The sequence below is a fragment of the Xenopus tropicalis genome, chromosome 8 (assembly GCF_000004195.4).
Source record: "Xenopus tropicalis strain Nigerian chromosome 8, UCB_Xtro_10.0, whole genome shotgun sequence".
In the NCBI taxonomy this organism is placed as follows: Eukaryota; Metazoa; Chordata; class Amphibia; order Anura; family Pipidae; genus Xenopus; species Xenopus tropicalis.
The window spans coordinates 121,945,109-121,959,623 of record NC_030684.2 but is presented as its reverse complement, the minus strand read 5'-3'; the positions used below and the strand labels follow the sequence as shown (position 1 = coordinate 121,959,623).

Here is a 14,515-nt window from a genome sequence, read left to right as displayed (position 1 = left end):
TTTGTAGACAGTGGTCATTTGTTGTCATCTACTGGTCACCAGCTGAAGATCTACTGGTAGCACACAATCAACATTTTGGACACCACTGCTATATTGTCTTCTTCTACATGTAGGTAATTGCATAGAACCGAAAATGTGTATATGTTTCAGATAGCAGTCTAGTTTGTACAAAATAAATTCTTCCAATAAATATTTCTTTCTCTTTGAATAAATTCTATGAAGAACACCTTGATCATGATAAGAAGAATACCCAACAATATTACCAATATATTAGCAGAAATGATTTGTAATCACACCATACCTTAATGGAATTTTACAGTTTCAAAAACAAATTACAAATATCCAGCAACATGTATTACATTTATTTTTCTCTCTATGTTAATCGACGGCCACTAAAACTCAGTTACCAGAGCATTGCAGGTTCCATCGTGTTGCTTATATACTGGTTTTATTTCCCAGTAGGGCATCAGTGTCACATTAGAAAAGGAAAAAATTGTTTCTACATTGGATAATTTCATTTGGCATTTAACCTTGAAAGTAATTCAATGGCAAACTCATATTAAAGTTAGTGGTTGTGGGGATGGTGTCATCTGTCCCGTTTCGCTTTGCCAATAAATTCACAAATCTTTCAAAAGATTCGCGAAACGGCAAAAATGTCGTTTGGAAAAAAATTGTCGTCCGCGACTATTCTTTTGACGCCTGTGACTATTCTTGCAACTATTTTTGAGACAATTTTGGACGTGCGACTATTCTTTTGACGCCTGAGACTATTCTTTCGAAAATTTTGGCCATGTGACTATTCTTTTGACGCCTGCGACTATTCTTGGGACTATTCTTGCGACAATTTTTGAATGCATGGCAAATTTTTCCACGGCAAATTTTTTCATCCATTTTGTGAAACAATCCACCAATGGCAAAACACGGAAATTCGCCGCGAATCCATGCCTGGTGAAACATTTTCGCCCATCACTAACTGGAAACACCAGATAGCTAAAGTAAGGTATTTATAGCCATAGATATAGCATAAAATATACTAGTACTGTACATTGTGCTTGTTAACCCCTTATGCTGTCTTTTTTTATTTCTTTGGTAGTGGCAGCAAGTGAAAGAGTGATATTATATGTGTGGAGTGCGACTGATAAAGGAACTGAGTCTTGTCCTAGAGAATAATTGTGTTCTCTTTTGTCAGACAACCTTAGTAAATGGGCCCCTTAGGGCTCTGGCACACGGGGAGATTATCGCGCCGCTGCGTCTGCCATCCCACCGGCGACCTACATGTTCGCCGGTGGGATGGCAGGGGAAGGCAACTCGGGGAGATTAGTCGCCCGTGAACAGGGAGTTTTGCCACGGGCGACTAATCTCCCCGTTTGCCAGAGCCCTTAAAGTGACAATCCTTGAAAAATGACTAGGGCAATTCGTCTTTACCCACCACATGGTGAGCCAACCTACTCCTATACAAAAATATCCTAAAGGGAGGAAAAAGTGGAGGAAAAGACCGCATATTCAGTATCCCCTATATCAGTTAGGTTAACAAATATATTGGTACTGGAGAAGGGTGTCTCTCATTCTAGCCAAAACGTAACTTTTATTTACAAACTTAAAAACAGAAAGAAGAAAAGAGAGTTAAACTCATTTGTGCACATAGCCACTTTTATTAAAAACACTTAAAACGTAGCTATGCGGAGCGTATGCAACAAAAAGAACTCTGTAAACTATCATTCACATCAATCCGTTGTAAGTGCAGAGATTATAATATCCACACAAAACAATGTATATGAGAGTCTGACCCCATTTTCCTAAATACACAATTGCCCTTTAGCAAAAAAAAATGACACTGGCCAAAACTTCATGGATTCATTCTGGAATTAGGACACTGTGGTTTCTTACGGTGTGTTATGATGTGTGTGGGTACTATATTAAACTATATGGTTCAATATTTGTAAGTAAAAGTAGTCTAAGAATTCTAAATACTTTCCCTGCTTATCAACCTAGGAGCCCCCGCCTTTCCCCAGCATTTCCGCACCACCCACACATCCACAATTCACAGCAGCCGCCTCCCCCCCGGGGAGTGTTGAGCATTTTTTTTGCCAGGTAGCGAATCTCTGCATTTCTAAATTTCCAGAAACATTTGCAGCGGAAAAATTAGTTGTGCATCAAAAAAAGTTGCGGTTGCATCAAATTGGGCATAGGTCACAAAAAAAGACACGGGTGACAAAAAACACGCGAGCAACAAAAAAGATGCGTGGCAAACGCATTTCGTGAATTTTTCTTGTCGTTTTGTGAATTTTACAGAAAAGCAAAACTGGACAGATTCAATCATCACTATTTGTAAGGCGTAAAGGGGTTCAGTGAGTTGCTCCGCGTGTGAACCACCATTGTGTGAGTATAAGGTCAGTATGTGAGATTGCGTTCATTATGAACTGCACTTTCCCTGCCTGTCATCATCTCACCCTGGAACTACGGTAGATGACACATATGGGGGCACATTCACTTATCCATGAACGCTGCGAGCGTTCGTTCAATTGGCCCAATCGTATTTTCCGCAACTTTTTCATACCTCGCGTAACTTTTTCGCTGCTTGCGCAACTTTTTTGGCACTTTTGCAACTTTCTCGGCGCTTGTACGACGTTTTCGTATTTTTAGCGCGTACAAAATCAGATCGGTTTTGCCTCTGTTTACAATCGTTCGGTACGAAAATTTAGTGACTTTCGGATAGCCAATACGATATTATCGTGACTAATACGATTTTTTCATAAGTATTTTCGTGATATTTGCGATCTCCAGAAATTTTCGTTTCCAATCCGAATTTTTCCCATTCGGGATTCAAACTGGTGTTTTGATAAATCTGCCCCATGGTGTAATAAATTTATTATAAAAGTATGACATATAGCATTCAGGCTACTCACAAAAATCCATTTGACACAGTGCATATAAGGATCAATTAGTCTCAATAGTCCTACACATTTTGCATGGTAACCTCTAGCAGCAAAGTGTATTACATGTGACTAAAAAAAATTTAAATAGTTACATAGTTACATAGGGTTGAAAAAAGACCATTGTCCATCAAGTTCAACCCATCCAAGTAAACCCAGCACACAACCTATACTTACCAATCTATACACTCACATACATAAACTATATATACAACCACTAATACTAACTGTAGATATTAGTATCACAATAGCCTTGGATATTCTGCTTGTTCAAAAACTCATCCAGGCCCCTCTTAAAGGCATTAACAGAGTCTGCCATTACAGCATCACTAGGAAGGGCATTCCATAACCTCACTGCCCTCACCGTGAAAAACCCCCTACGCTGCTTCAAATGGAAGCTCCGTTCCTCTAATCTAAAGGGGTGACCTCTGGTGCACTGATTGTTTTTATGGGAAAAAAGAACATCCCCCATCTGCCTATAATCCCCTCTAATGTACTTGTACAGAGTAATCATGTCCCCTCGCAAGCGCCTCTTTCCCAGAGAAAACAACCCCAACCTCGACAGTCTAACCTCGTAGTTTAACCCTTCCATCCCCTTTACCAGTTTAGTTGCAGTCTCTGCACTCTCTCCAGCTCATTAATATCCTTCTTAAGGACTGGAGCCCAAAACTGCACTGCATACTCAAGGTGAGGCCTTACCAGGGACCTATAAAGGGGCAAAATTATGTTTTCATCCCTTGAGTCAATGCCCTTTTTTATACAAGACAGCACTTTATTTGCTTTAGTAGCCACAGAATGACACTGCCTGGAATTAGACAACTTGTGATCTACAAAAACCCCTAGATCCTTCTCCATTAAGGATCCCCCCAACACACTACCATTCAGTAGATAGTTCGCGTTTATATTATTTCTACCAAAATGCATAACTTTGCACTTATCAACATTGAACCTCATTTTCCAGTTTGCTGCCCAGTTTTCCAATTTTGTCAAATCGCTCTGCAAAGCGGCAGCATCCTGCATGGAACTTATAGTTTTGCACAATTTAGTGTCATCAGTAAAAATAGAAACAGTACTGTCTATGCCCACCTCCAGGTCATTAATAAACAAGTTAAAAAGCAAAGGACCAAGGACTGACCCCTGCGGTACTCCACTAACCACACTGGCCCAATTAGAAAATGTTCCATTTACCCCCACTCTTTGTACTCTATCCTTCAGCCAGTTCTCTATCCAATTACAAATATTATTTTCTAGGCCAATATTCCTCAATTTGATCATTAACCTTCTGTGAGGTACTGTATCAAACGCTTTAGCAAAATCTAAGTAGATGACATCAACTGCCATTCCAGCATCAAGGTTCCTACTCACCTCCTCATAAAAGGCGACTAAATTAGTCTGGCAAGATCTGTTACGCATAAAACCATGCTGGCACAAACTTATAGTATTGTGAACTGCAATGTATTCAAGTACCCTATCCCTTATTACCCCTTCCAGAAGCTTTCCTACTACTGATGTCAGACTAACAGGCCTATAGTTTTCAGGCTGAGAACGAGATCCCTTTTTAAATAACGGCACCACATTAGCAATTCACCAGTCTCTCGGCACCATGCCAAACCTCAACGAATCCTGAAAAATTATGTGAAGAGGCTTGACGATCACAGCGCTCAGCTCATTTAACACCCTGGGATGAATCCCAAACCGGCCCTGGACCTTTGTTTACCTTTACATGTTCAAGTCTCTTTTGAATTTCCTCCCGAGTGACCCATGCGCCAGTAGCTAAATTACTAGAACTGGGCATATTAAAAGGGAAGCCTTCATTATCTGGCTCCTCAGATGTATAGACAGATGAAAAATAAGAGTTCAAAATTTCTGCTTTTTCCCCGTTCTCATCAACCAACGTACCCCCCCGTGATAATAAGGTTCCCACCCCTTCTTGCTTCATTTTTTTACTATTCACATAATTAAAAAATAATTTTGGATTCTTTTTACTCCTAGCTGCAATATCCCTTTCCATCTCTATTTTAGCTTGCCTGATAGCTTTTTTGCTGCTTTATTTGCTTCCTTGTACCTGATGAAAGTCCCTGCTGTCCCAGCTAACTTGAATGCTTTAAAAGCACGTTTTTTTTTTTACCAACCTCGACCCTAACACTTTTATTCAGCCATAAAGGTTTTGCTTTGCGATGCCTCTCCTTGCTTACAAGGGGGATATACTGTTGTGTATACCTGCAAAGCAATGTTTTAAAGATGTTCCATTTTCCTTCTGTGTCTAACCCCATGAAAAGCCTTTCCCAGTTGACACATTGCAGAGATGCCCTTATACTGGCAAAGTCTGCACGTCTAAAATTGAGCGTTTTAGTTACTCCCTTATAGAGCTGTCTCTGTAGCATTATCTCAAAGGAGACCATGTTGTGATCACTGTTCCCCAAATGCTCACCCACACAAATGTTAGAGATGAGTTCAGTATTATTAGATATTACCAGGTCCAAAATAGAATCATTCCTAGTAGGTTCTTGAACCACCTGAAATAAAAAGTTGTCATTTAGCATATTTACAAACCTACTAGCTTTTTCTGACTTAGCCACCCCATTACTCCAGTCAATGTCCGGATAATTAAAGTCCCCCATAATAACAACTTGACCCAATTTTGAAGCCTCCTCCATTTGCAAAAGTAGCTGGGACTCATCCCCCTCATCTATACGGGGTGGTTTATAGCATACACCAATGATCATTTTCTTTGTGACCTTCAGCCTTACTGAAATTTCTACCCAAAGAGATTCAACGTTTTCATTGGTAATGTCTTTATTACATGGCTTTAAATCTGACTTTACATAAAGACAAACCCCTCCACCCCTCCTAAAAAGCGTATACCCATTTCATCCCACCAGGTCTCAGTGATACCTATTAAATCATAATTTTCAATACATGCAATAGCCTGCATCTCCCCTAATTTACCCGACAAGCTACGCGCATTAGCCAGCATGCAGCGGAGATTACTACTTCTTCCTCTGATGCTTACATTAGCTAAAGGACAGTTAGAGCTAAGGTGAAAATTAGTCTGTTTCCCTTGTAACAATGGAAGCTCCTTATCTGATAAACTATATGCCCCCCTCACTCCTCCCCCACAACCCTTTACTGGTCCCACTGCCCCATCTACACTAGCTTTCCCATAAGAATCTAGCTTACCAACCCCCCCTTGTCTAGTTTAAACACTCCTCCAGCCTCTTAACCATTCTCTCCCCTAGCACAGTAGACCCCCTTCCATTGAGGTGCAATCCGTCAGGGCTGTATAGATTGTACCCCAAAGAAAAGTCAGCCCAGTGCTCTAGGAACCCAAACCCTTCCTTCCTACACCAAGACTTTAGCCACGCATTTAGCTCCCTAAGCTCCCGCTGTCTCCCTAAACTAGCACGCGGCACTGGCAAAATTTCCGAAAAAATGACATTGGAGGACCTTTGCTTAATTTTAGAGCCTAGATCCCTGAACTCACTCTTTAAGGTCCCCCACCTACCGTTCATTTTGTCGTTAGTACCGATATGTACCAAGACAGCCGGGTCATGCCCAGCCCCTCCCAATAATGTGTCGACCCGATCAACCACATGCCGAACCCTGGCACCAGGAAGACAGCAAACTGTCTGGTTTTTAGATACACTTGTCCCTTCAAATAGAGACTTCCTTATTAGGGAAATGCCACCACCTCCTAAAAAGGCCATACAAAATCTAGTATAGGTTTGCTGAATGAAGGCTTGTCAGATTAGGTGGATATGTGTCTTCAGCCCTTAGTTGTCCAAAAAAAAAAATCCTGCATAAAAGCTATAATGGACATTTACTTAAACTAAGAGACATTACTATACATGTCTTAGTGTCTCCATTACAATATGTTCCACAAACTAGGATTGGGTAACAACTTTCTACAGGCAAATATTTGCCTTCCTTCCCATACACCCTAATAATATACCTTACAATTCATAAGAAACTGTTCAACCTTGGAGCTGTTTGACGATCAAAGACCATTAAATTATATTCCAGAGGCTACTACAAAATAAGACCAAAAATTGGCGAAGAAGACAGGCCTATTAGTTTTTTGGGCTGAAGAACTATTTCAGAAATACCCCGGGCCAGTGTAGTGTTCTGCTAACAAGGGCACTGGCCCAAGGTATCAGGTAAGTTATAACAATCATTGAATCGGCAGTTCTCATAAATAAGTACCAGTGTGTAAACAGTGTGTACTTTACATTAGTTCTATACTACCCTATGGCAAAACCATGTTCTTTAGCAATGCATAGGGCATTCATTGAAATAAATAGCTGAGGCATAAATGTTAACAGTAAGCAACTCTGTGGCCATTTCAGTACAACAGGAAGATCTAGATAACTCTGTTATATATCTCTATATTTTTCGGACTAATTATACCTCCAAATTGTGACTTAACCCAAGGAAGTGACTCCACTGACTGATGTATCCAAGACTGAATGATAAGTGATTAAAGAGGAAGCAGCTTCATCTTTTTAAGTTATCTAATTCTTTATAATGTCAGTTTCTTAATAACCCTCCTTATAGCTTTCTTCATTTCCTTGTTACGCAGGGTATATATAATTGGGTTTAGAGCTGGAGTTACAACTGTAAACAAAACTGCAGCGCCCCGGTCCTGATCTAAGATGTCTTGTGTTGCAGGTCTTATATAGGTAAAAAGAGCAGTGCCATAGAGGAGAATCACAACGGTAAGGTGTCCACTACATGTTGAGATGGCACGCTTTCTTCCTTCTACTGTTTTCATTTTAAGAATAATTCTGCCTATTAGAACATAGGAAATAACAGTTAACAGAAATGCCATACACGTCAGATAGCCAGTAAGTATATTGAGAATTTTCTGGTTGAGAGTTGTGTCTGCACAAGCCAACTTCAATAAAGGTTTAATGTCACAGAAAAAGTGCTCCACCAGATTTGGTCCACAATATGGAAGCATTGCCGTAAGAACTGTGTGCAAGAGAGAATGCAAAAATCCAAACACCCAAGACCCAAATATAAGAATGACACAAAATGTAGGGCTTATGATGCTGGAATAACGTAGAGGATTTCCTATTGCTATTAAACGATCATAAGACATTACAGTGAGGAGAACAACCTCGGAACCCGCCAAAAAATGAAAGAAATGCAACTGTGAAATGCAGCTGTTAAAAGAGATAGTCTTCTGCAAGAAAAAAAAGTCTGTAAGCATCTTGGGGACAGTCACATAAGAAACGAATATGTCGAAGAAGGCTATGTTTCCCAAAAAATAATACATGGGAGTATGTAGAGCTTTTTCTAAAATAGTTATCACCAGAATGGAGATGTTCCCGGTAAGATTTAGTAGAAAAAAGGCCAAAAACACACCAAAAAGAGTTATGCGAAATTCAAGTATATCAGTCAAACTCAGCAAGATAAATTCTGTTACTGATGTTTGGTTGTCTGTGTGGCATGAATTCTTGGAATCTGTGGGAGCAAATGCAGTATTATTACTCAGAGCTCACACATAGCACTGTGTTTAGCTGCTCACAAGTAGTCTCCCACCAAGTGTCTCCAGTTATGTCATCTCTGATATCTTTCCAAGCAGGGCAAACCAACTGGAGGAACTTAGGCTGAATGTTTTCCTCCAAGGGACTTTTAGGGTGAAGACACATGGAGCTACTTAGTAGCAGCTACTTTTTCACGGCTACTAATTTCCATAAAATACCCTGCCATAAACAATAATGAAAATTGCCTCTGCTAAAACACACGTAGAGACAATTATCAGTAAACGTTCAGCATTGTCTATTTTAGTAGCTGTGACAAGTATCTGCTACTAGTAGCTCCGTGTGTCTTCACCTTTATTGTCCCCCTATATGTGCTAGATGATATATTATAAGAGCTATGTGCATTCATTTTGATGATAGTGCTCATTAAAGCTCAGCAATATTAAGGCATGTGTACCATGGCACTTTAATAATATAGCCCATATTTATAATTCTGTGCAAAAGTCTACCAAAATTTTGTCTGAAGAGGAGATCATGGGAAATAAAAACAGTTAAAACCAGTGGTGGGTGCCATAGCTTAGACTCCAGTGGGCACAACAAAGTCACAGTAAAATGGAAAAAGTTGCCATGAAAAAATCCCCATTGAAAACATTTTACAGATTTTTGCCATTTCTCATAGAAGCAAAATGGGGCAGATTCGTTTCATGACCCATAAAATGTTTAGTCTTATTTTTTTTTTTTGAGAGGTTGTACATTATTTTAAAACTATGTGCCTATTTACAGTGTCCATTATACACCAATTACCCACATTTCCTTTAACAATTAATCAAACAAAAAATGCAATATCAATGACGCTACAAGTGGTGCAAAAGAAATGAACAAAGGGTCAAACTCAAAAAATTTCAGTATACTTGATTAGTCTTACCACCCGTCTTATTTTGATCCAGACAGACCGGTTATGGGAGGGCCGTCCAGGTCAAAACTGCTTGGGTTTTCAAATTAGAAAAACCAGACAGGACCCTCCTAGACTGATGCAGTGATTTGCCAATCGCTGATCAACATGCCATAGTCCCACCCCTGTGATTTCACCTGCCCCCTTTAGGGAGGGGAAAAAGGGGGCAACCCTATACTGGATATGGACCAGTTGCTGAGTTTCTACAGAACTCATTTTGGATAAAGACACATTTAAAAGAAATTGATTGGTACATATATTATTAAATATCCATCTTTTGCACTGACCTGTCATTGTGGAGAGATCAGGTAACTTGTTACACATTTTGTTTGTGTCCTACACAGTCACACAAGGGCAGAAATCAAAATATATATGATGACTTTGAAAACAACATCAAATAGGGACATATAGGATCAGGTGAATGAAGAAAGAAATAGCTGTGTCTTGTACAGGCATCCTGTCCCCTGTTTGCTTTTCCTGGAAACAATAAGACCATACTGATATGTTGACTGGAACCCTAGGTATCATTGCAAAAGTATAACCCACATCCTTATATACACAATTCCATCTGAGTGTGTAAGCGTATCCAAGTGCCTGCTTACGGGAAGGATGGGATTCCGGCAGGAACTAGCTGCAAGTTATAACTCTATTGGTCACACAATAGATTTGTAGGAGGAGCTCAATAAAGTGCCTCCTCGGGGTAAATATGTAAGCATGGCAAACGTAAGGAATAAAAAAAACCTTATACAATATTCATAATAATAATTACAATGGGAATGGTGCCCAGAGTTGGGTTACCTTTTTTCAGCTGATTCTTTAAATCTAGTTTACAGCTGTCTGATATATATTGTCTAATATACAGAAAGCAGACATGGTTGGATTAGGCTAGCAGTGCTCTGACTCTGGAACTAAACAGTGGCACAAAGGTTCAGCTATATATAATGTTCTGAGCTAGGCCATAATTTCCCTAAGGGCTATAAAAACCAAGGGTGTCATTCTTTTTAATTACCTACACTAATAAAGATAGCTGAGACCTACTGAAAGCAACTCACTATAAAATAAATTAGAATAGGGTTTATCACTAGTAAAATATATGAAAACAATCCACTTTGGCATGTAAATTGCTATGTTGCATACTAATTCCCACTAAAACTGCACTCCATTTTGGACCTTGGTTCCAGAGTAGACTGTGTTAGTTAGATCGGGATGCATGAGAGGTTGGCAGGATCCAAAAGTAGCAGGCAGGGGGAGTGTGTAGGCTTCCCCCGCACGTTACTTAGATAAGTGCTCTTCTATCATCTTGTTTTTAATTTAATTAAGAACAGTTATAATGCACTTGCTAGAATCATAGGAAATAAATCCCACAGCTGTTCAGCAGCAGTTTGGAAGATGGAAAATGGCTGAAAGAAGGAAAAGTAACAATTATCACTAATAACAGTAGGGGGCAGATTTACTAAAACTCTAACATTTCTCATTTTTTGAGAAAAATTCAAATAAACTCACTTGCACAAATGTCTTACGAAAAAGTCTGAACCGAAGAAGTCTGGGTGAGAAATAGTCGCAGAAAAACTCATCAAAAATCCGAAACCTTTGAAGTTTCAAGGAAAAAGAAGGATCTTTCATGAAAGGGAAGGAATATCTGCCATTGGCTTCTACATGATCTCGGCAAGTTTAAGCCGGCGAATTGTCAGATTCAGATTTTTAGCCCTTTGGACACATATAAATCTTGGAAAAGTCTTTTATTTTCAGCACCTTTTAAAAATTAAAATCCACATAAAAAAAAAAATCTGACGGTCAGTAAATGGCCACCTAAAATTCAAGCTTAACATTAATGAGCCTTGTTGTAATAGTGTTCCTTAATGTATGTATGTGTACCTTTATTTATATACCGCTACTAGGATTCACAGCACTGTGCAATATTACAATGTACAAAAGTACACACAGTGAGGACAAGCATTATGATAAATAAATATATAAAGTATACATAACAAGATTAAGTACCTTGTGGTAAGAAACACAGTAGGTAGCATGTCCCTACCCTGTAGAGCTTACAATCTAAGCAAAACAATGTACTATAGCTTATAATTAGGAAACAAAAAAGAGAATATTTGGGGTACTGATCATATCAAGGCCTCTTATGATCATATCATTATGATCCATATTATAAAGTTTGTGTAAGGCCTTACCCGGATTAAAACAATGGACCTTAAATAACAATTGCATTTTCTTTCCATAAGGCTCTGTAGGCTTGGCTTTGAATATAATCTGAATGAGTTATCCACTACTTCTACAATCTCTATTGCATCCAGCTATCACTCTTTGTATTGCCCTTAAGGAACTAAGGGCACCAATCACCAATCATTAAATAGGATAACATTATGGCCACTATTACCCAAGGGTTCAACTGCTTGCACATTTGCTATATATTTTGGGTTGTTAGACATTTGCTATACATTGTGGGTCCTTAGAGATAACTAGATTCAGTGTAGCATGATCTGGATGGCACCTCAACAACCTGTAAAATAAAATTCTTATGCATTCTTTCCATTAATTGTCCTGGCAGTACAGTTGCTTCAGGCAATATCTGGGTAATAAAAATCCCCGATTATTATCACTTGCCCCAAACTAGCAGTCTTTTCTATTTGCAACAGGAGCTGAGCTTCTTCCTCTTCACTAACTTGAGGGGGTCTATAGCATACCCCTACAATTACTTTACTGAACTCTTTACAATCTGTAAAAAGTTCCACTCATAAAGCTTCAGCTCACTCATTTTCCACCATCAGTTCTTACTTTTATGTCCTGCTTAACAAACAGACACACCCATCTCCTTTTCTATTGCCCCTGTCCCTGCGAAACAAAGTATAGCCTCCTATATTTCCTGCCCAGTCATGTGACTCATTCAACCATGATTTAGCAACGCCAAGAAAAGCATAATTTTTTCCAGCACCAGCTCCAGCTCTCTCATTTAATAGTCAGACTCCTTGCAATACTGGTACTTGTAAATAGTGTACATACAACCCGTGGCTCTCCCTGCCATTATTAATCCCCCAACCAAATCTCCACCGCAGTTTTCTCCTATTATTCCCGCTACCTCATGTAACCTATCTGGCACAGAATTATTCACTGCACCCTCCCTCCGTGCCTAGTTTAAACTCTACAATCCTGTAGCCATTCTCTCTCATCATTGAGGTACAGCCCATCCCTGGCAAAGAGCCTGTAGCCAAAACATTGGCCCAGTTCTCCAAAACCCAAAGCCCTCCTCCCTAAACCAATCTCTCAGCTACACATTAATCTGCCTGTCACCACAGTTCCTGTCACCTTCTTAATGTTGCACATGGCACAGGTTATAGCCTGGAGATGATTACCTTGGTCTTCACTTTCAGCTTTTCTAGTCTCATTTTTAAAATCATTCTTGAGGACGTCCCCCCACCATCTCTAACTTTGTCATTAGTACCAAGATCAGTGGGTCTTCTCTAGCCCCTCCCAATAATCTGCCTACTCGCTCCACCACACGCCAAACCCTAGCACCAAGCAAGTGACAGACAATTCGGTCTGCAGAATCCTTGCTACAGACTACCCTGTCCACCTTCATAGTAATTTCCTAGCACTTCTCCCCTCACCTGTATTAGAGACGCTGCCCCCAGGGTGCTCTGAGGGTCAGCCTGCATCAAACATTCTAGTTCAGAGCTGTCCCCGGCATCGTCACCCAAAATGGCAAATTGGTTATTTTGGACAACCGGTGGACTAGTCCCCTGCATTTTGGTCCCCTGCTTGCCCTTTTAAAAGGGGTGGACCCAGTACACACAACCTATACTTACCAATCTATACCAACACAAACATAAACTATATATACAACCACTAATACTAACTGTAGATATTAGTATCACAATAGCCTTGGATACTATGCTTGTACAAGAACTCATCCAGGCCCCTCTTATAGGCATTAACAGAATCTGCTGAATCAATATTTGAGATAATAAAGTTAAACCATAATGATTGTTAGAGTTTATTATCCCAAAGATTGATATAGAACCAATAAAACAAGCCAGAATTAGTGATGAGTGAATGTTTTCACCAGGCATGGATTCGCAGTGAATTTCTGCATTTCGCCATTGGCGAATTGTTTTGCAAAATGTCAACGAAAATCCTCCACGAAAAATGTTGTTGTGCTTCAAAAAAAGTTGCAGTCGCGTAAAAAAAGGGCAAGGTCACGTCAAAATGGGCGCAGTCGCGCGACAAAAAATTCACGTGACAAACGGGTTTCGAACATTTTCCTGGTTTTAATAGTTACATTTACTAAAGTTGTATTTTGTAAAAGGCTACCAAGCATGTTAGAAAAATACGAAATTATCTTAAACTTGTTTAGTAAATGGGCCCCTATCTAATGAATCTGTCAGTATAACTAATTCAGGAAGAGAATTCCACATCTTCATATCCCTCACTGCAAAAACACATTCCTGAACCTTCAGATGGTTTCTCCTTCAGTCTAACCTAGGGTTGCCACCTGTCCGGTTTTGACCCGGACAGCCCGGTTTTCAGAAAGGCTGCCCGGGTCACAACCTCCAGTCACAACCTTCCCAAATTACGAAAACCGGGCAGGACTCAGTAACATTGACGTGGTGATCGGGCAATCGCCTATTGCCCGTCATAGCCCAAAAAATACAAAAGAATTGTATTCTAAATCAAAAGGAGGTTAATTTTTCTTTGTCAACTGTCTAATTACAAACAACAATATATACAGTACTACTACTTTACATAGTATATTCTTGCACTGTGCAAAGAAATCAAAATAATTAACAAAATGGCCGATATTTTTCTGCAGACTTAACATAATCTATAGACTACATAGAGGAGAGGCAGTGTTGGCAGTGCTTGTTATATCCACAAGGCATGGAAAATGTAAAATTGGCTCCTTTTTACACCTCTGAAAAAACTGGACATTCACATTGTGGGTTTGCAAAAAGTAAGTAGCCAGGAATATGAGGTAAGCAAGGCTGTGTATTCAAAATCACTGGGCAGTGGGTTAATGGCTATCATAAAGTTTTGAAAGGCTGGTGAAAGGCTGGGAACTATCTGGTGAAAGACTGAAACCAATTCCAGAAAAGTGGAGCTCATGGTGTTACAATGTTTATGTTTTACTTTAT

General features: G+C 39.6%; 1 protein-coding gene across 1 annotated transcript; it reads right to left on the bottom strand.

Moving 5' to 3' along the window:
• Window positions 1-7,452: 7,452 nt before the first annotated feature.
• On the bottom strand, window positions 7,453-13,129 carry or12d3 (olfactory receptor family 12 subfamily D member 3). Its single transcript, XM_002942733.1, has 2 exons — window positions 12,949-13,129; window positions 7,453-8,399 (listed from the first exon to the last, which is right to left on the bottom strand). The coding sequence occupies exons 1-2, from the start codon at window positions 13,127-13,129 to the stop codon at window positions 7,453-7,455; spliced, it is 1,128 nt and encodes a 375-aa protein (XP_002942779.1).
• Window positions 13,130-14,515: the final 1,386 nt, after the last annotated feature.